The 24396-nt window shown below is 39.7% G+C and overlaps 3 protein-coding genes across 4 annotated transcripts in view; 2 read left to right on the top strand and 1 right to left on the bottom strand.

The window, feature by feature from the left end:
- pds5b (PDS5 cohesin associated factor B) overlaps positions 1-6646 on the top strand; it is a 29690-nt gene extending 23044 nt beyond the window's left edge. The window contains exons 25-35 of one of the 2 annotated variants that reach the window (XM_028032033.1): positions 281-485; positions 679-793; positions 1807-1939; positions 2039-2158; positions 2393-2455; positions 2549-2694; positions 2874-2946; positions 4129-4550; positions 4624-4707; positions 5660-5759; positions 5880-6646. In XM_028032033.1, coding sequence (XP_027887834.1) covers positions 281-485; positions 679-793; positions 1807-1939; positions 2039-2158; positions 2393-2455; positions 2549-2694; positions 2874-2946; positions 4129-4550; positions 4624-4707; positions 5660-5759; positions 5880-5912 — 1494 coding nt within the window. In that variant the 3' untranslated portion in view covers positions 5913-6646. The remainder of the gene's footprint in view (positions 1-280; positions 486-678; positions 794-1806; positions 1940-2038; positions 2159-2392; positions 2456-2548; positions 2695-2873; positions 2947-4128; positions 4551-4623; positions 4708-5659; positions 5760-5879) is intronic. The other variant, XM_028032035.1, reaches the window with a different exon arrangement.
- A 3732-nt stretch (positions 6647-10378) lies between these two features.
- kl (klotho) lies at positions 10379-19985 on the top strand. Its single transcript, XM_028032391.1, has 13 exons — positions 10379-11187; positions 12493-12923; positions 13031-13110; positions 13215-13377; positions 14313-14418; positions 14878-15027; positions 15360-15595; positions 16368-16563; positions 16635-16813; positions 17695-17802; positions 17922-18027; positions 18133-18259; positions 18626-19985. The coding sequence occupies exons 1-13, from the start codon at positions 10471-10473 to the stop codon at positions 18958-18960; spliced, it is 2934 nt and encodes a 977-aa protein (XP_027888192.1). The 5' UTR covers positions 10379-10470; the 3' UTR covers positions 18961-19985.
- Positions 19918-23946, bottom strand: rfc3 (replication factor C (activator 1) 3). Its single transcript, XM_028032392.1, has 9 exons — positions 23739-23946; positions 22758-22895; positions 21940-22007; positions 21729-21826; positions 21433-21614; positions 20761-20897; positions 20579-20677; positions 20403-20472; positions 19918-20308 (listed from the first exon to the last, which is right to left on the bottom strand). Exons 1-9 carry the CDS (start codon positions 23823-23825, stop codon positions 20117-20119), a joined length of 1071 nt encoding a protein of 356 aa, XP_027888193.1. The 5' UTR covers positions 23826-23946; the 3' UTR covers positions 19918-20116.
- Between the last annotated feature and the right edge of the window lie 450 nt (positions 23947-24396).

Genomic DNA, 24396 nt, shown 5'->3' with positions numbered 1-24396 from the left:
TCAATCCAGAACTCATCCATCAGTTCATCCGTCCATCAATTCAATAAATTGCATATCTTTTCTATTTAAAATGGTTTAATAGATAAAGAGAACTTTGACATTTGAGAATGAAGACTGTAGGAACCTTAAAGTTCATGTTGTCATTTTTCTTCCACCTCCTTCCTGCTCTGTTCCTAATAAACGTTTTCAGTTCTTCCTTCTTCTTCCCTATTATTTTGTCACCTGAATCCTGTTGTAATATCCTCTCACCGTCCCTCTTGTCTCCACCTTATCTTTGCAGGATGAGTGCTACCAGGTGCGACAGTGTTTCGCCCAGAAGCTTCATCGAGGCCTCTGCCGCCTCCGCCTGCCTCTGGAGTACATGGCAGTGTTTGCTTTGTGTGCCAAGGACCCCGTCAAGGAGAGGAGAGCTCACGCTCGCCAGTGCCTGGTGAAAAACGTCAACATCAGGCGAGAGTATCTGAAGCAGCACGCAGCCATCAGCGGTAAAGAACTTAAACCCTCTGAATGATTTACAGCAGATTTTCTTGTTACTTAGTAACTGTACTCCAAAGCCATCTTAATATTATTTAAATATTTAAAATGTAGGATTTTAATAAACCTGCTAAATTACTAAAAACAAATAAAGAAAAATCAGTTTGTTGTAAGTGAAATAATATTGACTTTGTGTTGGAACAGACAAGTTGTTGTCTCTTCTACCGGAGTATGTGGTTCCCTACACCATCCACCTTCTGGCTCACGACCCGGATTACGTTAAAGTTCAGGACATTGAGCAGCTGAAAGAAATCAAAGAGTAAGTCAGATTTAATACAGTTGTTAGGGATTGCAAATTTTTCATTAATAAGTACATGCAGGATAGAAGTTGTTTTCTCTTGGGTGGGTTTTAATGATGTGTATATATATACAGCGTACTACTCCATTATTATTATTATTATTATTATTTTATTATATTGTTATAGTACACCCTGGTAGAGATGTTAAAAAATCTCTATGTTTAACATAGAGGATTTTAGTAAAAGTTTGAGTAGCTTTCATTTAAGTACATTTACTGTGGGAAAAAATCCACAGAAAATAAATGCTCTTAATACATTTGCAAGTTATAAAGATCTCTATCAAAATAAATGCAAATGTAGGATTGTTAAGTTTTTATTTTTTTTATTTGTTGGCCTGACCTTTCATTGATATTGTGATGTAAAATGAGTCTATTTGTTCAAAATACCAAATGGAAGAGAACAGAAATGAGATTCATCATACATCCAGCTCAACAACATGGTTTATTATTTGAAATATTATTTCAATTAGTACATTTCCATCTATGTCTATGTGTATGTCTATTAAAAACATTGCATAATCCACAGCCACTACTCAGGCAATGAAAGAGCATAGTTGTAGTTAAACAACCATCATAGATATTATTAACATTGAGCTGAAATGCATAGCACTTATATAGTTTGCTAATATTCATTGCAGTTCTTGAAAAATATTGATAAATAAGTTCCACCTCTATGCTCTGTATTTATCAATCAAGTAATCAAATTTTATTTGTATAGCACATTTCAGCAGCAAGGCATTTCAAAGTGCTTAACATCATATCAAACACAGAAACACAATGCTACATAGAATCAACAATCAAAACACGACATTAAGTCAGGTTCCATCAATAAATTTGTAATTTATTACGTTTCAAATACAATCCTAAACAGGTGGGTTTTTAGTCGAGTTTGCATCCATAGAAGATTTACCTGTTACACTCCTACTGTGTTATATGGAACATACATATTTATGTCTATTTTTCTTCCTCTTCAGAGCTTTGTGGTTCGTCCTCGAGATCATCATGGCCAAGAATGAGAACAACAGCCATGCGTTCATCAGAAAAATGGTGGAAAACATCAAGCAAACGAAAGACGCCCAAGCGTCTAGTGATCCCAAAACCAATGAGGTAAAAATCTCTTTTCTAATGTGAATGATTACATTAAATGCTGATTAATTATTTTCTTTGAGGCATTTTGTTGATCAAATGTTTGCCTCTCTATTACAGAAACTTTACACAGTGTGTGATGTAGCCATGAACATCATCATGTCAAAGAGCACCACCTACAGCCTGGAGTCTCCCAAAGACCCTGTGCTGCCTTCACGCTTCTTCACCAAACCAGACAAGGTCAGTGACTCAGGGATTTATGGGGAGATCTAGTTGGATTCATTTTCATCAGAGTCAGTATATACTAATGAAAATGAAGTGTGTAGAGAAATTTGCAGTTTTTATTTTTGTTTCCTGAAATTTAAAATAAAAAGGATAATAAGTCACCTGACTGACATGTAGAAATGAGCACAACTACAAGATTTACTAATATGGGTTTTGTCTCTCATTCACTTGTATCTTGTCATGTTTCAGAATTTTAGCAACACTAAAAATTACCTTCCTCCAGAGATGAAAGCATTCTTCACTCCAGGAAAAGTAAGCCTGCCAAAGCCTTTAGCTAATTGTTGCTTTCCAATTTGTATTTGTACTCAAGCAAAACCTTTTTTCATTTCTTCCTTCAATCTGAAGCCCAAGTCAGCAAACGTTTTGGGCGCGGTAAACAAGCCGCTGTCATCGGCGGGTAAACAGCTCCAGAGCAAAGCCTCTCGTATGGAAACAACCAGCAACAACGACTCGTCGTCCAATCCGGGCTCCCCGCAGCGCGGCAAAACCCGGTATGGTGAATGAAAACCAGCATGTTGCTCAGTGGAAGCTCTTCTAGTTCTAGAAATTCACCTGTTCTAGTTGTTAAACTGCACAAATTGTTAGTTTTTTTTTTTTTTTTTTTTTTTTTTTACATATTATGAATATCCAGATAAATATTTGTGCTAAAATAAGTTGCTGTTTCTTCCAGACACGACAGCACAGAAATGGATCACAGTGAAAACGAGGATTTCAGCCTGAAGATATCAGACAGTGTTGACAAGGTAAGATCCAGAAAATTATACAAACTGCTGGAAATATCTCAAATTTAGAGTCAAAAGTAAATTTTGAAATGGTTTGTAAGAATCCTCTCGGGTGGAAATTTTATTTTTATATTTAATTGGCTTGCTTATTTAAAAAAAATGCCCAGGACACTAATAAAATGCCCATGAAAATATAAAATGATTTTAGATACATTGTGATTGAAATTAAATTATTTTGAGGAGTTTATAGGTTTTAAATTTTAAAGAACACTTTTTTCCTGTAGGAGGGCAGCATGGACAAACATGTTATCTGAAATGACACAGTAGCTCAGGAGTAGACGGCCTCGTTTCTGGGATCCAGCTAAGTAATGTTAGCCATAAATCCCTGTTTTAGTCTTTGAAGCTGCTGTGCAAACATCAGCTGGACCAAAGTCAAGACAAGATGAGCAAATACAAACTCACTGGTTCCAGTCTCAAAACCAACTGCAAACACATCTTTTTGTTTGTCAATCTTTTCTTAGAGAAATGCTACATGTAAGCTATCAGGAAGTTCATGTTTCAAGACCATCAATGTAACATTGAAAATAAAAAAATAATAATGCTTAGGAAGCAATAAAAACTCACTTAGGTTTCACGTGGGGGGAAAAAAACCACAAAATTATTGTCAGTTCATTCAAAGCACTTAGACAAGGCCAGGTTTTTATGGAAACAGAGCATATATCAGCAATTGACAGTTGATAGTTGTTTATAGTTGACATTACTAATTCTAAACAGCCGACTCTCTGTTTGCTGGAGAATATAAATCCACACTTTTAACAGTGATATTTCCAAAAAGATGTTAACATTTCCAGATTCAGCATGCTACATGACATGTTGAAAGCTTAAATAGAACAACTTTTGATTGATCTATTTCTATCTCTTTGTGGAAACCTGAATGAAACTTGATATGTCTCTGAAGAATATCCTTTTTAACCATTTCTAGGTTCTTTTGAGCCTCCTCTTATTTTTAAACACTCCAAAATTAAAATTAATACTGAAACATATTAATTTTGAGTCTTTTTCCCTTTGTAAAGACAGTCTTTGTAAAGACTGTTGTTATGGCAACTTTGTATTTCCAGTTTAACACCTGAGTGATCTGTTAGTCCCGTTCAAATCTAATGTCGCCTTTTTCTGCAACAGCTCAATGACTCTGTTCTCTTATAGGACATGGAAAAGCCCCGCGCTCGTAAACGTGGCGTGACGTCCAGCGACGACCAGGAGAGCAAGCCAAAGCGCGGGCGCAAGAGGGGGTCTGCCAACACCACCACCGCCACCGAGTCTGAGGATCAGTGGGACGAGGACAACCGGCCAGAGGATGAACAGAACAACCCACCGAAAAAAGGACGCAGAGGCCGACCACCGAAGTCTGCCTCTTCCAACCAGGAAACACCTGTAAAGGGGAGGAGGGGGCGAAAAAAGGCAGCGCCTCCGCCAGAGGAAGACGATGATGAGAACGAGGAGGAAGAGGAAGAAGAGGAGAGGGTTGATGATGAGGACGAAGATGATGACGATGACAAAAGTAGTGAAAACATGGAGGTGAAACCAAAGGGCGGAAGGCAAGCCAGGGCACCACGGCGGTCACAAGGGTACGCGTGGTTCATCTTCACTGTTGCATGCTGTGAACTCACTTTTTGTTTGACTAAAACTCTTCTTGTCCAGCAGCTCAGAGTCAGCAGAGTCCATGCCTCAGAAGAGGAGAGGACGTCCACCTAAATCAGCTCAGCCAGCGGCAAAGAAGCCTACGTAAGATTCACATCAGCTGTTTCTTTCAAACAGGCACTGCTCTCTCAGCTCAAAGCGACAATAGTAGCAAAGCTGCTTACTGACTGCAATTGGAATTGTGGCTGTTCTGCACACGAATGGATGTTAAAATTTATTCTGGAATATATAAAAAAAAGTATATATTTCTGGAAATTTAGGTTAATGTGCATTTTTCACTCAGAATGCCCTTTAAAGAAATTAGTTTCTAATTGGCTCAGTGATATGTTCCTCTTAAAACAAGGTGAGAATTTGCAGATTTCAATGTCTTTACATAATTCTGTACCTTGATATGTCTACTATGGGCCCTTACAAAAAATATTTATACCACTTGAACTTTGACCTGTTTTGAACACAAATCTGTTTTGGGGAGATTTTATGTGCTAGACCAGTGGTGCCCAAAGTCGGTCCTCGAGGGCCGGCGTCCTGCATGTTTTAGTTTTCTCCCTGGTTTAATGCACCTGGATCAAATGACGGCTCATTAGAGGCCTAAGAAGAACATTGACAAGCTGAAAAGGTTGTTATTACCACCATGGAGAGAACTAAAACATGCAGGATGCCGGACCTCGAGGACTGACTTTGGGCACCACTATGCTAGACTGACACAAAGCTGATTATAATTGTAAAATGAAGAGGAAACTAATTGTTTTTCAAAAGAGTTTGACATAAAATCCTGAAAGTACAGTAATACTCTTAATGAATCATAGAATTAAAACTTTTTCTTTCTGGGTATGTTTCTACCTGGTTTGAATTTCTAGAGACTGAGATGTTTGCTCATTCTTCTCAGCAACTTGACTCAGTTAGATTAGATGGTACAATATCTGTAAACATTGGAGTTTGAATTGAAGTTCAGTTTGGACTTTGACTGGGCCATTCTAAAAGATGACAAAGTTTAGTTCTAGTCATTACATTGTGGCCGGTTTGTGGGGTATTTCAGGCGCGGCGGGCGATCGAAAGCTGCTGCTGCTAAAGATGACTCTGAAGACGAAGATGAAGAGGAGGAGGAGGAAGAGCAGGAAGATGAGCCAGCACCAAGGGTACTTATTGAAAAGCTGACTTCAACCATCTCTGGATCATATTTTAGTAATTAAAAGAAATCCTTAACTTTTATTTTGATCATTTTCATATTTTTTTTAATTTTATTTCCTTGCTTCCAGGGTCGCAAGAAGACAACTGGGCGAAGAAGATGAGCTGGGGGGGGGAAACGACGACACGTCTCAGTTGTATTCAAGGAGGAAAGAACATGTGGACATTAAACTTTTTAAACTTTTCATATGCCTACGCTCCTACTGTTACACCTGTGTACACTCTTGCATATACCACGTACACACTACGTCAGAACATGTGCATTGACAGCTGTGGATCGTTGCTTCGTGTCGCATTGTGATGATGTTTGCCACATTAGGTAGAAGTCATTTTATCAAGAAAACAAAAAAAATCACTTGTAAATAGTCTTCTGTCTGGTTCATGTTCTGTTGTGTTTGATGCTGACTGGGGGGATGATGTCAAGACTTTTCCCGCTGTTATAAAAATGTTCCTATTGAAACAATATTGCTTGTCAAACTTCCTGCTATTTAAAAAGAATCAGATTACCCCTCAACTTTTTGTGACTGTGTTTGTATAATTTTACTGTTAATGAAATGTTTTTGTTTACAGCTATGTATATTAATACCTTTTTTTTTTACCATGGGCAAAATACTTTAAAAAAATGATAAAATGTTCCAAATGTGGGGTTTTCTGGATGTTCTTGTAGTGTGCATTTAATTTTTAGATTTGTTCTCACTGCTAGAAGGAAGTCCTGAGCAGCTATGAGCTATGGTTGTTGTGTTTGTCACTGCTGGTTAACTTGGCTTCACATCCACCCAGTCACATCTTCCGTTGTATCAATATGATTCTCTATAAAACCTGAAATGTTTGAATTGTTTTTATTTTGTTTTGATGTAATTTATTTCCTTACTTTCATATTCTGCAGTGATGACTTTGTTAAAGTTACCCTAGCCTGGTAAAAACCAGCGCTCTGTTGCTTTGCTTCATACAGAGGATCTGGACCCTTGGCTATTGAAAAACGATTGCTTTCTAGAAGCGTGGATTTTGTTGAAGTTCGAATTTTTACCAAGTCGCTAACGTTTAACCTTGGCATATGCAATACACCAGTTCAACTCAAAGAGAGAAGGGCCAAGCTGAACGAGACGGCTGTTAATGTTAATTCAATATTTGGACGAATGGCCAACACAGACTGAGTGGCCTTGTTCACTTTCTCCACTGCCAAACTGCACAAAATCAACATAATCGTTCAAAACTTCTCCTTCTGTTCATGGATTTGTCCTATTGAAAATCTACTGGAGAAATCCATCTCAATGGGAGAAAGTCCAGAAGGAGCACTGAAAGGAGATGAGAATCAAGTGGAGTTGTGCAGGAATGCAATGACCAGGCTAAAGTTGCCTTATGCTAAACAAAACTTGCCAAATGTTATCCACCCATGGAAGAACTTTGTATCGCCCTGGTTACTTCAGCACCACAGATTTGAAAGCACAACCCAAAATCTCCACCCCCCATTTTCTTTCTGGCAGATATGCCAAGGGGATTTAGGAGGTCTTTAAAGTATCCTACCCACAAACCCACCATGTGCCGAGTCAGGATCTGCAGTAGACTATCCCCATGCAGTGTTGGTGGTGCACCGTCTCCCTCTCCTGAGATGCTGGATGGCTGACCAGAACCTCCTCAAAGCTGTATTGAAGTCATTCTTAATAGCTCTGATACATTCTTCCCACGGCTCAAATTTTTGCCTTGGTAACCACCAGAGCCACATTCCACTTGCAGTACTGGTACCTGTCTGCTGCTTCTGGGATCCCAGAAGCCAAAAAGACCCAATAGGGCATCGCTCACCACAGGTATCCACCAGGGGGTTCGAAAATGCCACTGTTACAGGCACACAACACCTTGCTGCCACATCTGATCTCTGTCAGATCTCTGATCAAGTTTGGAGGCTCAAACTTGATGTGTTTGAAAACTCTGCCATAGGTGGGAGATAAACTCCATCTGACTGGAGAATCCACCAGATGTTCCCAGCAGACATAGTATTAGCACAAAAGTTCAATAACACTATCCTCGGGTTCAGATCCTCTGTCTTACTGTTGTCAACATGAGCGTTGAAGTGCCTGAGCAGAACAACGGAGTCCCCGGCAGGAGCGCTCACCCCTCCAAGGACTCCACAAAGGGTAAGGTAACTTGCCCTACTTTACCACACTTGTTATGACCTCCTCCTCCACACATAAGCGGAGGAAGGCTACCTTCTTGTTCACTGTGGTGTACATACAGGCACCAAGAATGCCCACTCCTGTTCAGCACCTCTCAGCAGGGACAACTGCAGAGTGGAAGAGTGTCCAACCCGTCTCGAGGACACTGGTTCCAGAGTTGTTCATCAAGGCAAGTCCCAACTTTATGTTGCTGAATCCAATCAACCTTGCCCACCAGTTCAGTTATTGCTGCTGTGGTAACTAGCAGCACTAACTGGATTAATACTATGCATAATAAAAAGGAAAGATCAGATTACAAATGTAGTTTAACCAAACCATAAAGAAACTTACTTCAAATGTAATAAAATAAAAATGTTGCTGTTAGACTTTTGGAGATTTTCCTTTCCCAAAGTATATTTTAGTTTTAATATACAGTAGGTTCTTCCATCTAACAGCTCCAATTAGTAGCTAGTGTGCTTTGGCAGTGCAACTGACTGAGCACTGATATTATTCTCTTTGTGTATGTCTGTCACTAACTGCCCACCTTCAGGCTGCCAGGCATCACTCAATAATGTTCATCCTGTGTTGTAAAATTACCTGTTTTCCATGCTAAAGCAAGCAATTTAACTTGAGTTTTTAAATTTTCCAATGCACCTTGGCAGAATGGAAAACAACCCCTACACTTGTGTGTTCTTTTCCCAGTCATAATCCGTGACTAGGTCTATAATCCTGTGCTGCTCTGCTGCCTTTCTAACTAACAGCAGTAAATGACAACAGTTATTATTCCAGACCTTCACTGAGCTGGAAATGTCTGAAAACAATAAAACACATGCAGTGTAAATTTGGACATCATAAAACTGAGAACAGCTTGTAAAAATGTGCACACGTAACAACACAGAGATCTTTTTTTCTAAGAAGAAATGCAGTTAAATTTTCCTTTTGATTTGATTTAATTTATTGCATTAAAATATATAAAGTAAATGTAAAACATTGCCTTGCAATGGTTTTATTTAAAGTGACAGGTTGATAGGAAGATGTATGGCACTAAAAAAAGTGCATTTATGTAAGAAAACATGGTTGAGGCTGGTAGACACATGAGAATAAACACTACTCTGTTATATGGGGGGATAAAATCAAAACATGCTTATCTGTAAGAATGGTCCAGTCAAAGTACAAATCAAATTAAGAATCCGGAGTGATACTGGATAATTGATGTTCAGTGATCCTTTCAATCTGACTGAGCCTTAGCTATTTTGCAAAGTAAAATGGGCAAATATTACATCCTCTTGATGTGGAAAGCAGGTAGAGACATATACACGAAGACCTGCAGCTGAACTTGTAATGTATTTACCAAGAAATTAAGGAAATACAAATGCCACCACTTTTCTTTTATTTTTTAGAAAAAAACAAAAATATAGAAAACCATGTATCCTTTTTTTTAACTTCACAATCATGTTCCAGATTTCAATATGTTTGAAGGGCTCTATAGACTGTCTCTGAAGTTGTGATTTATTTATACATTATCTCAAATTAATACTAGTGCAGCTATATATTTTGTATGTTGCAATACAAAGTGGATAGCTGATCATATTTTTAGCAATTACCCAGTTTACTTGAAATGTAATCTGTAACCAACCAAACCAAGATTCCAGACTGACTGCATCATTTAACTGATAAGTTTATAAAGTATTCACAGAAGTATTCTTCTTCTTTACTAAAGCAATTATTACTTGTGATTTGTTTTCTCTTTTTTGGCCTTCTACTTTAGCCTTCTTTGCTGGCAGGTAAAATTTGTAGGATTCTTGAACTGCAGCCATAGTCCACATAAAATCATTCTGGTGTCCTCAAACGGCTTGTGGCCGCCCTTTGAACCCACATGATATCAAATTTCTATCTACTATTGTTACATGTTAGCCATTAAACTTACCTGCTTTTTGATTCTAGCACAAACAGACTCCCACTCTTCCTCGGAAGCTGTGTATGGAAGAGGCCTGGGTTTCCAAGCAACCGAGTGATAATCAGGAAGATAAGGGCCTGATGTGAGAATGGTGCAGCAGGGCACTTAGTGATCTGCCAACCTGAGCGAACCAGAACCAGTGATGGAAATGCAGATGGATTCTATTTTTATGTTGCATTAGAATGCAGGTAGGAAATAATCTGCCAGCTGAGGCTAGCTTAATGGAGCTGTTTACCACGGTGAAAGCCTCAACGCCAGGGGCTCATTTTTCCTGATGTGTGAAATTATGATTTAATTCGATTAGAATAATAATTTAGGAAGAAATGAATCAAATTAGCGTCTTAAATGATTACTGATGTGTCCCTGCTGAAGCATCGATCATTGTGGCCCTCAGCAGCATGCTGTGCCTGCAGGCCTTCGTGCGTCAGGTGCTCTCGTTAATAAATGACAGATTTGGTGAGGCATGCAGGGGTTCACAGCTGACTGACTGCTCTGCGCACAGTCCTGTTTAAGTCTCCAAGCATAGCGAGGTGAAGGTCACTAAGATCAGAAATCATGAGTGGGCTTTTCGCCCTCTTGACATTTCTCGCCCTTAGTTCTGGAGACGCGAAGCCCCACGCTGGGTTGAAGACGTGGGGCCGCTTCAGTAAGCTCCCCTACCCCGGAGACAAGGCTTTCCTCTACGATAACTTCCCCAGCGACTTCATATGGGCGGTGGGCACGGCGGCGTATCAAGTGGAGGGGGCGTTCGAGAAGGACGGTAAGGGGCTCTCCATCTGGGACACTTTTACGCGCGGCGGGAACCGCATGGCCACCGGGGACGTGGGCAGCGACAGCTATCACAATATCCACGCTGACATCAGAGCAATCCGCCAGCTCGGGGTGACCCACTACCGGTTCTCCCTCTCCTGGTCCAGAATCTTCCCAAACGGGACGCGCGGAAGCTACAACGAAATCGGCACCAACTACTACCGGACGCTCATCAAGAGGCTGAAGGAGATCCGCGTCCAGCCGGTGGTCACCCTCTACCACTGGGACCTACCCGAACACCTCCAGCAGAGCCTGGGCGGCTGGAGCAACCCGGAGCTGGTGGAGATTTTTAAGGACTATTCTGATTTCTGTTTCCATGAGTTTGGGGATGACGTGAAGTACTGGATCACTATTGATAACCCGTTTGTGGTTGCGCAGCACGGATATGGAACCGGGGTGGTCGCTCCCGGGATAAAGAATGACCCCGATCTCCCATTTCGGGTTGGACACAACTTGCTTAAGGTTGGTTAAAGATATTTATGACTTAACATCTTACATACTGCATCTTACATAGTCTTACCAGGTTTAATATCACTTTAATTTAACCAAGAAGTTTGCTTATGAGAGGAAATGACATGTACCATACATCAAAAGATGACAAAACGGAGGAATATGAAATCTGGAAAAAACAAACAAAAAAAGCACAAAAAACTGTTTTTATCTATGATAAATAAAAATGTCTATTGAAAATGAGCAGTGGTGTCCAAACACAATTTTGGTTGGAAGAGCAATAAGAAGTCCTGTCTGCAGTTTACTAATCCGAATAAGAGGCACAACGAACATGTGAAAGAAAGGACTCTGGTCAGATGAGATTAAAATTAAATATTCTGGCCTACATGCAGAACTCTATCAGTGGAGAAATACTAACCCTGCACAGTGAAAACATCATTCCTGCCTTGAAACATGGGGATGGCAGTATTGTAATGTGAGAATGTTTTTCCTGAGGCCAGGATAGGGAAGCTGGTAAGAGTTGACGGGACAGTGGATGGGACTAAATGTAGGACAATCCTGGAGGATAAAAGACATTAGATTCACCTTCCAGCAGGACAACAACCCTAAACATATAGTCAGAGCCACAGTGAAAGGTTTAGACGAATCAGTGTATATTGGACCGGCTCAAGTCTAAATAAGAATCTGTGGCAAGATTTAAAAATGGCTGCAATCAGATGCTCTACATGCAGACTGACTGAGGTTGTTATTGATACATCCACCTAACAATAAAGATGATAAAGATGTTATCTGGCACAGACTGTTACAACAGTTAAATAAAAAATTTTACTGAATAGTTTTTGGAGAAGAAAGAACAAACTCGGGGAAACTTTAAGTGTCATGGTCTAAAAGGCAAACAGCAAACAAAATACCCCCTTCTAAGTAGAAATGAAAGACACTGCTATTGATTGGAAGAGTGTGGCAGAGTCCCTACCTTTAAGTTAAGACTGAAACATCTCTGTCACAAAGAGCCCAATATATTTTTATTTCTAAGAAAAACAAAGAAAGGCATGTGTCATTTTGCTCTCACTAAAATTATACACTTCTGTATTTGGTCTATCACTTTAAATCTTAAACCAAAAGTCTTTGGTTATGAAATGACAAAATTTTAACAAGAGTGCACTAGTCATTGCAGCACTTAATTTTGTCACTTCCAGTTACCTGGTTCCACTAGTTATATTAGTGACATTTCTCGCTAATCTGTTAACTATTTCACAGTTAACAGATTTCAGTAGGTTTCCTGCCTTTACTTGATGCTGGCATCTCTCTGTCTTCCAGGCTCATGCAGCTGCCTGGCATCTCTACAACCGCCATTATCGGCCTCGGCAGCAGGGAAAGCTCTCCATGGCGCTGGCCTCTCACTGGATCAAGCCCCGCCGAACCCGCCTGGAGAGCTTGCGGGAGTGCCAGTGCTCCCTGGACCACGTCCTGGGCTGGTTTGCCCGGCCGCTGTTTGCAGATGGAGACTACCCTCCCTGCATGAGGGAGCGGCTCGGCTCGCGCCTGCCGTCCTTCACCCAGGAGGAGAGAGAGCAGGTGAGGGGAACTGCTGACTTCTTCGCCCTCTCCCATGGGGCTACGCTGAGCTTCCAGCTCATCAACGATAGCCTGAAGTTTGGGCAGCTTGAGGACCTGGACCTGAGGATGCTTCTCTACTGGGTCAATGCAGAGTATGACAAACCACCCATCTTTGTGGTGCAGAGTGGTTGGTGAGTTGGCATTATATGCTGATATTTTTTCTTTCTCTAGCAGAATATTTGAGGGCTTGGATATGTCTTACATTGGCAGTGTTGAGCCAAGTTTTCTTTTGAGACAGGTACGTCCTTGGGAACACTAAGACAGAAGACCCGAAACACATGTACTACCTCAAGAGGTTCATAGCAGAGGCACTTAAATGTAAGTCCACTTGTTCCTGATAACAGCAAAAAAAAAGTTTTTATTTATCCACTTATTTAATGATAAACTAAATAATATTCCTTTCTGATGTGTTTGTTGTCCAGCAATCATCATAGATGGAGTGAACATGATTGGATACACAGCCTGGTCCCTTATTGACGGCTTTGAGTGGCACAGAGAATATGGGATTCGCCGTGGACTGTACTACGTTGACTTCAACACTCCTGACATGAAGAGGGAGCCAAAGACATCTGCTACCTTCTACAGGTTGCCTACATACATGGATGGAAATTATTGTTTTTTTATTTTTGGTGAAATAACTGAACGAGTGAAATATGTATGATTCAATTTGTGCTTAAGCTGTTCCATAAGGATTCTCTTATGTTTGATTGAAGGAATACTATTTTTGCTTTTTGTCATATTCAAATGTTTCAGATCATCAAAAACATTTTAATACCAGACAAATATAAACAGTATCAGGTCACTCCCCAGATTTTTAAAAAGATTTAATTTTGGACTTTGACTAGGCCAAAATCAAAACCTTAAATTCAGAGGGTTTCTGCTGATGTTTGAGATGATTGTTCTGCAGTAGAACCCAAGTGTGTATGGGCTTCATGGTTCCATTAGTTACTGCATGTTGTCCAGTCCTGAAGCCTCAAGGCAGCCCCAGACCATCACACCAGTGCCACCATGTTTGATTGTCAGTATTTTGTTCTTTTTCTGAAACGTGTTAGTTTTAAACCAGAGGTATCGGGACACACATCTTCCAGAATGTTCCACTTTTGTGTTTTTATTCTGCAGAATATTTTTACAAAAGTCCAGACATTCTTTTGGAAAATGTGAGGCGGTCTTTGTGTTCCTTTTGGTTACTAGTTGTTTTCACTGCTGAGGCTGCCATGGATATAATTTCTATTGTTGAATCATTAACTTATCTGAGGCAAATGCGGTCTGCATATTCTTTAAATTGTTATTTATGTACTGCTTTGGAAGATCTTTTAGTATTTTAATTCTTTAAAGGGGATGTCTTGATTTTACAGGATACACTGGTCAGGTCTGGATAAGCTAATGAAATAATAGTACATTTTGCTTTAACAAATACGTTCAGGTCAGTTTGGATCGTAAATGCAATCATGATTTACTTGTTTTAGTCAAATTTGTTTGACGATTTGAAACATTTCAATATTTTTTCATCGTTTCTACAGAAACGTCATCCATAAGAATGGATTCCCTGAACTTCCAGAGAACAGACCAGCACAAGGAATGTTTCCGTGTGATTTTGCATGGGGTGTATCGGCCAACTCCATCCAGGTGTGTTAAAGTATGTGCAGTTGGAACATAGCACAGCAAGAATGTTTCCTAAGAAATGGGACTTCAATGAAATATTAACTGTTTTCTTAACTTGGGTTCAAAGATTCCTTTGTGGATCTCATATTGGGTAAAACGCAAACATTGTTACTGTAGGTAGACGAGTATTTTACTCCAAATCCACTTTTGTTGCATCATCCTGGTTTGAAGCTGTTGTGATGATAAATATATGGCTTTTTAGCTTGCAGTTTTCTTGGTTTGAAGTCCAGCTGAGTTGCAGGAAAAACATCTGATCCTCTTAATCATAAACCTCCTAAGCTCCCATTTTGGCAGCTTGGCTAAGCAGGACTGGACCAGCTGTCATCGATTTATCCTATTTGGCCTTTATTTGCAGTGGTGTGTATTACCCGGGAGTAAGCATGTGTGGTTTTGTACTAGTGTTTGTTTGTCCTTGTGTCATAGGTGGAGACAACTCCCACCCAGTTTGCAGATCCCAATGTTTACCTGTGGAACATTTCCAACAACGGAGAGCTGATCAAGCTGGAGGGCGTCAGTGCACCACCTTTACACAGAGCCACGCATTGTGCTGATTATGCCACAATCCGGCAACAGGTGAGCCTGCCAAACGTCTCCCATTTGGCCAGCTTTAAACTGAGAAATAAATCCAGAGTCCTGGATGTGTTTTACATGAGCATTTTGATGCTGATTTGTCTCTTCTTGCCTTAAAGTGACTGTACAGAAAGTCATAAATGTTAGATTAGTTTGAATGTTGTTTTCGGAGAACAGTTTTTTATCTTTGTCTTTTCTCGCATTGTGTAGTATTGACATTTATTATTGCTTGACTTTGTCAATTGAGATAAATAACTGCAAAACAAAAGGTTAACCTTAAAATGTTATAAACTGTATCTGCTTAACTGACTGTTTTTATTCCTGCCTTGTTTCAGGTGGATGAAATCAGGCAGGTGGGGGTAAACCACTTCCACTTTTCCCTCAACTGGTCTGCTCTGGTGCCTACAGGTGACGTGGCTTATCCCAACACCACCCTGCTGGGATATTACCGCTGCTTTACCCGTCAGCTGGCGCAGGCCAACGTCACACCTGTGGTCACCCTTTGGCACCACACCCGGCAGCGCAGCAACCTGCCAACCCTGCTCGACACTGCCAACAGGTGGCTCAACAGGTGAGACGTTTAGCCAATTATTTCAATGCAGATATTTTAAAAACTATGTCATTGAACTAGTGCATAGCTTCCTTTCAATACTGTGATGTGGGCTTCAGTAGTTCACAGACTTTGATCACCAGCTAAGTGTCAAACCTCTGATATGCAGAAAATACTGAATAAATGCAACAGAGTTTACAAGGGTGCAACTCAAATGTAGCAATAATAACCTGATTGTAACCTGACTAAATGTCATCCTACCCAGACCCAATCCTCTCTGTTTGCACCGATGAAGATTTACTCATGTCCACCTGCTAAATGCTTGGATCTAGTCCAACTGTCAGCAACCTAATCTACGCTCTGATTAATCCGGCTAATAATATTTCACCATTTCGTGGCACCAGAATAGTTCTGAACTGTCATGATGGAAAGTCGCGCATTCATCCTGAAAAAAGTTAAATCTACACATGCGCCATACCAGATGGAGCGTATAAAGAACCACAGACATAAGTATCATATGTTACGCACTTTTCCATATGCATAGATGCAGATATTAAATAATATGGGAGCATAATAGGGAGGTAACTGTACTCTGAGCAGAGTGCTGCCTTCTAGCTTCTTTCTAGCTGGTAGTCATGGTGGCTGAATTGGGGGTTGTTAAAAGAAAAAGCTAAATTTCTACTTTCCAAATTTTTCAAGACTGCACATAAAACCTTGCAGTACTTGCATTTTGTTTTGTTTCAAAATGTACTTGCAGATGTTTTACCTGACAATATCATATTTTTTTCCTCAGGAAGACACCAGAGGCCTTTGCAGACTATGCCAGGCTTTGCTACAGAGAAATGGGGGCCCATGTAAAGATGTGGATCACCTTGAATGAACCCAATGATGAGATGGTGAGCTATCAAGAGGGCCACCAGATGCTGCGGGCACATGCTCTGGCCTGGCACGCCTACGACCGGGAGTTCAGACATACGCAAAGAGGACAGGTCAGTAAAACACTAAATAACTCGCCTTTTAAAGTTTCAAATTTATTTGTTAAAATTATGCACTTTCCTAGGTGTCTCTGGCTCTGCACATGGACTGGGTGGAACCAGCATTTTCCTTCAGCCGAGAGGACGTGGAGCCGGCGAAAAGGGTTTTGGATTTCAATGTTGGCTGGCTGGCCGAGCCGATCTTTGGCAGTGGCGATTATCCTATGGGAATGAGGAGCTGGCTGCGACAGCTCAACTCACTTGAGTAAGAAGAAAGAAAAACCCTGCCCATTTTTTATTCTTCACCTTTTTAGCTGCAGTGTGGTCATGACTGGATACAAATTCTTAAATTGGATGAAGCATAGAATAGCAAAGTGTCGCCTCTCCCCCATTCGCTTCTGAGCGCTGATTTTATGCCGCCGAAACAAAAGTTACTACACTTCTTTCTTTGTTTTAGCTGTTTGGATGTCATTTCCAGGCATAGTGTGGAAGCTAAAGAATCATCTTTTTAAATATTATACATTTTATTTACTTATACATATAGATCGAGACGGACTAATCAGCTCGTATCAGCTTCCTAGACTTTTAGTGTTAATCTAAAAGAGGCAGAACAAAAAGGTTTCTCATTCTGTACTTGCAACATACTTCAAAATTATTTTAAGCAATAATGTATAGAGTTTTTGATTAAGTGTAATAATCAAAATAAAAAGTAAATAACTTTGCATACATGACATCAGTAGTACATGACATATTTATCAAGTGCCATGTTTCACTGCTGCAATTTAGCATAATAATAATGGTATGTTGGTGAGTCAGAAAGATAGATGCATCTTAAATAAGTTTATGTTACATTCTACCAATGCATTAATAAAGGTTTCCCAAATAAATGTGAAAAAAGGCAAAAATGTTTGCTGTTTGCAGCTATTTTCTTTGACAAAGTTACCTGAAAAGGTTTCTTGAATGTCATGTAGCAAATCAGAGCACAGCTATTGCTTGCTGATGGTCTCCTTGTTATTTTGAAGTATTGCATAATTCAAACAGATGAATTGTGGAAATCTAGTAGGCAGAAAATGGGCAACTTTACACTATATGTAGGTAACCCATGGGTACCGCTTTTGTCTGCTCTTTCTTTTCTTATTTAAACAGATTGCCTGTTTTTAATGCGGAGGACAGACAGCTGGTCAGAGGGACTTATGACTTTTTCGCTATGAGTCACTTCAGTACCAAGCTTGTGACTCATGCCAAGGAAGACTCGTAAGTTAAAACCATTTTTCTGCTCCTACCATTTACATTTTATCTAAAACAAGCACACTGAGCAAAAGTGGAGTACAAACCTGAATCCTGTTTTGACCTTTGTGTGACCATGTGAGCAGATACACCTACACAGAGATGCTTGAGATTCAGCACATGATAGACACAACATGGATCATGTCTCCCAGGCCAGTCGTGCCCTGGGGGCTGAGGAAGGCTCTAAACTGGGTAATACTGGGCGACTTTGTTCCTAGCAATGCCTTCATACACAGAGGATAACAACATTTAAATGAAGAACTGTCTGATTGTTACATTTGCTCTTTCTATGTGAAGGTAAAGCAGCACTACAGTGATGTACCCATCTATGTAATGGCTAATGGAGTCCAGGAAGACCCGGCCCGTTTCAAAGACTCCCTGCGAGTTTATTACCTCTACAACTACATTAACGAGGCACTAAAAGGTAGGACTAATAAAGCAGTTTTCACATATTTACTGTATATTTTAACTGGTGTATGTATTTAAACAAGATATTTAGCCTTTAAAACAGCTGAATCATGTCCCTTATTGGCCTCAGAAGAGATTAATAATTAGACAGGAACTGACCCCTGATGGATATCTGCTGACTCAAAGAAAACCTTCAGCATTCACCAATTTGTTGAGTAACAGGTGCTTGCTGTGTAGTTATGGTCCCTCACAAAAGTATTCACACCTTAAGAAATTTATTGCATTTCCTATGGATTTTATGTGCTGAACTAATACAAACTACTGCATAATTGAGACATGGAAGGAAAATAAAACATGATTACTACTTTCTTGTCACACTCAGCATTTACTCTGGATGGTGTCAACCTGAAGGGTTACTTTGCCTACGCCCTGAACGACCAACGAGACCCGGGGTTTGGCCTTTACGGTCAGGTCCACGAGGAGGTCATCGTCAAGGCCTCCCTTTCCAACTATCACAACATCATCCAGCACAACGGGTTCCCTATTCCCGGAGCGTCTCTACAGCAGTGTCCTGCTCTGCCGCAGCCCTGCTCCGGCTGCCACATCCTCATCAGGAGGCCTGTCGTGGGCTTCTTGACTCTAGTGGGCTCAGGAGTTCTGATTACGCTGGGTCTCATCATTTACTACACCGCCAAGAGACACAAGGAGTATTACTGAGGAAGGGATGCAGACCGGGCTGCTGGTTCAACAGTTCTTAAGTGACTGTTAGGTATTGCTTTATAGGCATGGGCCCTTATATAATCCACATAGGCGAGTAAAAACATCAGTTTTCATGATTTTTATAAAAATTTCTAAAAAGGTTTAATACATATAATTGTTATATGAAACAGAAAAAGAAATTTCATAATTAAAGTTATATAATATATTGTACTTATTCATAGCTGCTAGGATTTTCACGCATAAACAGAAAAAATGTAGAATAAACATACTACAATTTACTCAAATGACTGAACGGGCTATTATAGCTTTATGGCATTTGGCTCTCTGGAGTAATACAAATCTAATGAGCTTATGTTAATTACCGGTAATAGAACAGACTTAATAGGAGAATCATCACAGCATGATGCTGTGCTGCCACCGCCATGTTTTACTGTATAGAGGGTGTGTTAGAGTAGCATTTAGGTCAAACACTTTGACTTTTGGTCTCCCCAGACCCAAGGAACGTCCTTCACATGTGTGCTGTATCCTCTGTATGGCTTGCAGCAAACTGCAAATTGGACAATTTATGGCTTTTTTTTTTTTTTTAGCAATAGTAAGTCTTTGCTCATAAACTGTAATTTTAAAACATTTTCCTCCTAACATATGGGTGATTGTGTAGCGCTCCTTCAGTTTCACATAACTGGTCATTTTCTAAGCAATGGGACACCTTGATATAGGTACTTGGCCCATGCCTATTTGTTAGACTTTTGGTGCTGACATATTTATCTTAAATTGTAATTTATTAGTTATTTAAGCAGTGTCTCAAAGACCTATAGATACCGTTGTAATACATGCTATGAGTAAGCACAATTTGTGAATAAATTAAGTTCTAATTTATTAAACTAACTGCAGCTGAACTTCAGTGTCAAGTTAAAGAATAAGTGGTACTTGTAACACGAAGATGCAGACTTTACATGTTGCTAACAAGGTGATTTATTGTAACCTCTCTGAACATTATAATACATTCCCCGCCTTCCCAGGTCCATCTTGTGTTTTCCATTTTTATAAGCTCAATGGTTTATAGTCTGTGTGCAATGCTGATGAATTTACCGATAATTACATAAACCCAAACTGCTATAAACTGTTCCAAATTATGGCACAAAAACTCTGCAACTCAAAACATCATGGCGTCCAGGCCGTCTTCCATAAACTTCTTGTACATGGCCATGAACTTTGCAATAAACGCCTCCAGGTGGTAGATGGCTTTGCTGCCCAGTTGGAGTCGGTGCTCATAGTAAGCAGCCAGGTGGGCCACCTCCGTCTTTAGCTGCCCATCGCAGTTATTCAGTAGTTCTTCCACTAAACCCTGTTACATGAAAGCAGAGGGTAAATTTCTTCTTAATTTGAAAACTAGTTTGAAATTTCATGTTAAAGAGAAGAAGAATTGATCATGGTTTGACCTTTATGATGATATCAGGAGGGATGCAGTGCGTTAGCAGCTCGTACAGCCTGGCTCGAACCTCCAACAACCTGAAACACAGAAGGAGGGCTCCTGCATTTGAACATCTCACAGTCTGACTCAGATCTTCCTAAACCCGACTACATCTCCCGTATACAAACACATTTTCCTTCATACCTCTGAGGACTCTGCTGGCTGACGATGGCATTAGCAGTTTCTCTCAGGTAGACCTCCCAGTCCGGCTCTGGCACATCCTGATCTGCTGAGAATGGATACCTGTAGAATGTCAGCACGAGACACGTGAGCATATATTTCTGCAAAATATTCACGCAAAACATTGTTGCGGAAACACAACTCACTGCTGCACTCTGCACGCCTCACACATCAGAAGAGCTCTGCGGAGGTTGCGACCCGACTTTTCGCTGATCTGCTTGGCCAGCTCAGGCGGCAGCAGCAGACCTTCCTTTTTACAGACCGACGTCAGAACACTGCACACCTGTGAAAACAGGACGATCACAGAAGGTAATAGTCCAGAGTTTACACGTTTGTGTTACCTCAATGTCAAGGAGAAAACAAATCAGAAACGACTTAGAGAAGTGATTTTTGGCACAAATAAATTACGAGAGGCTTATAGGCATATTTAAAAACTATTTTAACACCATACTTCTTAGAAAGACTGATGGCAACTAGAAATATTTAACTCAAGACTAGATAATGCAACAATCAATGGCAAAAAAATCCAAAAAGACATATTTCAGACTTAGTCAATCAGTTTTACCAAGAAAATGTCTTTTCAATTTAAAAGAATTTGACAAAATTATTCAGGTTTTCAAAGTTACACAAATATAAGATTGCTGAAACAATTTTGTCAATAATCTTTGGAGAAAAGAGATCAAAATAAGGACAAATTTGACAAATTTAGAGGCTGGTAAAGACCAAGTCCTATTTATAATGGATCCTATTTATAATCTCATTTCCCTATGATTGTATTCTAATTAAGTTTGTCCCCCCGCCCCTCAGCTCCTTTTTACCTCTTCTGTGCTCGGCAGAGGAACTCTGACAGCCAGACATCGGCTCTGGATCGGCCCGATGACCTTCGAGGTGGATGTCGAGCAGAGAATGAGACGACAGGTAGTCATATACTTCTCCATTGTGCGTCGCAAGGCATGCTGAGCATCCTTAGTAAGTCTGTCCACCTCTGTAAGCAGCACCACTGGGAGAAAAGAAAATTCTTTTTTTGAGATGTCTTCTTATTTCTAGGAAGCTTTACTTTCTTAGCACAATAGCTCTATTCCACACACTGACTCTCAGAGATAGTCTCTTCTACCTTTGAACTCTCTCTGAGTGCTGGACTGGATTTGCTGGGACTGGGCCACAGTTTTAATCAGCTCCTGGATCACCACACGATCCTGGTTTCCCGCATCACTGGACAACAAAGACATAATGTTTCATGTTACATTGTATTCTCTCTGAACAGCAACAAAAATGGCACCAATAAAAAAAAAGGAAGCATTAAACCATTTAGAAGTTTATATTACCTTGGGTTAACCTCTAAGTGATAGTTGCTGGCTATTATGTTGATCTCAATTTTCTTTTTTGATGGAGCCTGAAGTCAAAGACAAAGCAAACATTTCAAGTGAATATATATCAACATGTGTAACATTACATGAGATATTATGTGTAATGTCTCATCAGGAGAATGGCAGTACTAGAATAGTGATACTGTTGAAGAAAGGTGAAGAGACTGAGGAAGCTCAAGTGAGGTCTCCAGTTGGTTTATTTAAATATGTATTAACCTGTTATTACTTTTTAAATAAACTAAAACTGCTATTTTATTATGAAAAAAGCACGTCAGGGAAGAGATAGGAGAGTGGAGCTTCAGGGTGTGAAGATATAAAAATCGTATTAATTATGAAAGAACCAGAAAGGAGAATAGGTGAGGACTGATGTCATGTTAATATTTTTAACTTTCAACATTCTTTTTTTCATTATTTCCACACAATTTGTAAGGGTAGCTGTTGGGTTATGATTAGGTCATCAGCTGCAGTAGAACACCCCACCCCCACACCAAAAATTCACCAGATTCAGACGCACACCTGCAGTTTTTGTTAGCTTCATGAAAGTAACTGATTTGGAAAAATGTTCTTTTGCCTGATTTTTTTTTGTTCCTTATATGAATTATTGTCATTTTCATCCTTAAAATTCAAAAATTTCCACTTAACTTTATATTTTGGTCTGATTATGTAATTTTTAAATATTAAATGATTAATAATTTGATCAGGTACTGTACGTGTTGGAAACCCATCATGAACTGCAGGGTCTATAAGTGTTTTTGTTTTAATAATTTCCCTCTCACCACAATAGTTTGATGCTCTATGCGAAGCTTCTCCACCCCTGGTCCATACAGTTCTTTCAGCAAACACATGATGCGGGTTTTTTTCCCCGCTCCCGATGGTCCGTACACCAACAAGTGAGGAAAGTCGCCGCACTGAACCTGGAACAAGTATTAAAAAAAATGTTTAGTTCCTGTTGGTGTCCTAATTTTAAAAAATAAATTTATATAGACAGAAATAATACTGTTAAATAATACATAAATCAGATCCACCGAATCACTTGGGTTTACTGCAGTTTCTCCATTATGATTATAGCAACAGTAACTATAAAAAAATATAAACATTTAGATCTTTATATATTAACATAGTTTGTACAATCTTGTTTATTAAAGAAACTAAGTGTGAAAATACCATCTAGGGATGATTTTTTTTCCTCACCAACAAATGTACATTTACAATAAAAAACACTGTTGGGTAATGAAGAATGGATTTCCACTGCAAGATCTTACAATATATATATATATATATATATATATATATATATATATATATATATATATATATTCCTTTGTGTATTTGACTTGATGACATTTCCTTAGACCTTAGATAGTTGATCCATAGACGTGTGTAAACTTTCCACCTGACTGTTTTCATTGCCTCTTGTAAAATGACTCAAGTACTACTTGTCTTTCCAATCAGTTGTTTTTTGTGACGTCACCGGAGAAGCTTGGTTTTTAAAGGATAGGTTTGACCTTGCATAAATAGACGTTTACAACAAAACAAATGGAGCTGGCTAGTGGCTTTAAAGGTTTCTAGAACGGAACAATATCCGGAGTTACACTTTTACTAAACGTAGTCAACATTAAATTTACGCTCAGAGTTCATATACTTAGCGGTTAATATTTCGTTAACATAGCAGTAGTAATATTTTTTTATGTTGTTATGGTAGCATAATGCTACCAAGGCTACAGCTAGCCTGTGGATAAACAGCTAGCTGCTCTCACCAGGTTTTTCAGTTGAGTCGCTTGTTCTTTGTGATAGTCAAGTTTCCCAAGAGACGTTGGTCGATATTTATCCAGCCACAAACTCATTGTGTGAAGACTTTAGTGTAATTTTTATCGTCACTGTTTACAGGCAACCCCTCTGCAGCTAATCTCCCGCGAAATGTTTTCTTAAACGTAATCAACCGCGCTGCCTCACTTCCTGTGCCGCGGTACGGAGACTCCAAGGAGACAAAAACCTCAAAATGTGCCAAGGCCCGTCATGTAACAGAAGTAGGCATGCTGAGTCGCTCTAAGTTACACTGGACTGCATGTAAGGACAGAAATAGACCCCCTGCTGCATTGTTAAATACAATGTAAGTTCATTTACTTTATATACTGTCAGAGACCGTTGTTATAAAGTGCTTGTCAGAAAATATCAAATGCTTCCCTGAAGTCCAACAATACCAGCACCTTGGTTCTTCCACAGTCCGCATTTAAGTGGATGTCATTTAACAGTTTGACATTGACGATGGCTGCCTGTCTCAGTACTGTGGTGATAACGGAAACCGGACTGAAAGATGTCAAAGTGGTTGGTCATTGCTAACAAGGTATTTAACTGAACATTTTTCAATCACTTTTCTCTTGTGAATGGAAGGTTGAAGATTGATCTGTAGTTCTC

This window comes from Xiphophorus couchianus, chromosome 11 (genome assembly GCF_001444195.1).
Source record: "Xiphophorus couchianus chromosome 11, X_couchianus-1.0, whole genome shotgun sequence".
Lineage (NCBI taxonomy): Eukaryota > Metazoa > Chordata > Actinopteri > Cyprinodontiformes > Poeciliidae > Xiphophorus > Xiphophorus couchianus.
This window is presented reverse-complemented; position numbering and strand designations above follow the sequence as displayed.

What these genes read in the sequence shown, in the direction of transcription:
- rfc3 (XM_028032392.1), bottom strand. Translation starts at nt 23,825, where the DNA reads ATGAGTTTGTGGCTGGATAAATATCGACCAACGTCTCTTGGGAAACTT. An exon ending in CACTCAGAGAGAGTTCAAAG is followed by an intron (nt 21,615 to 21,728) that starts GTAGAAGAGACT and finishes CTTTTCTCCCAG; the next exon opens with TGGTGCTGCTTACAGAGGTG. An exon ending in GAGGCGTGCAGAGTGCAGCA is followed by an intron (nt 20,678 to 20,760) that starts GTGAGTTGTGTT and finishes GACATTCTACAG; the next exon opens with GTATCCATTCTCAGCAGATC.
- kl (XM_028032391.1), top strand. Translation starts at nt 10,471, where the DNA reads ATGAGTGGGCTTTTCGCCCTCTTGACATTTCTCGCCCTTAGTTCTGGA. An exon ending in ATGCCACAATCCGGCAACAG is followed by an intron (nt 15,028 to 15,359) that starts GTGAGCCTGCCA and finishes GCCTTGTTTCAG; the next exon opens with GTGGATGAAATCAGGCAGGT. An exon ending in CGACAGCTCAACTCACTTGA is followed by an intron (nt 16,814 to 17,694) that starts GTAAGAAGAAAG and finishes TTATTTAAACAG; the next exon opens with ATTGCCTGTTTTTAATGCGG.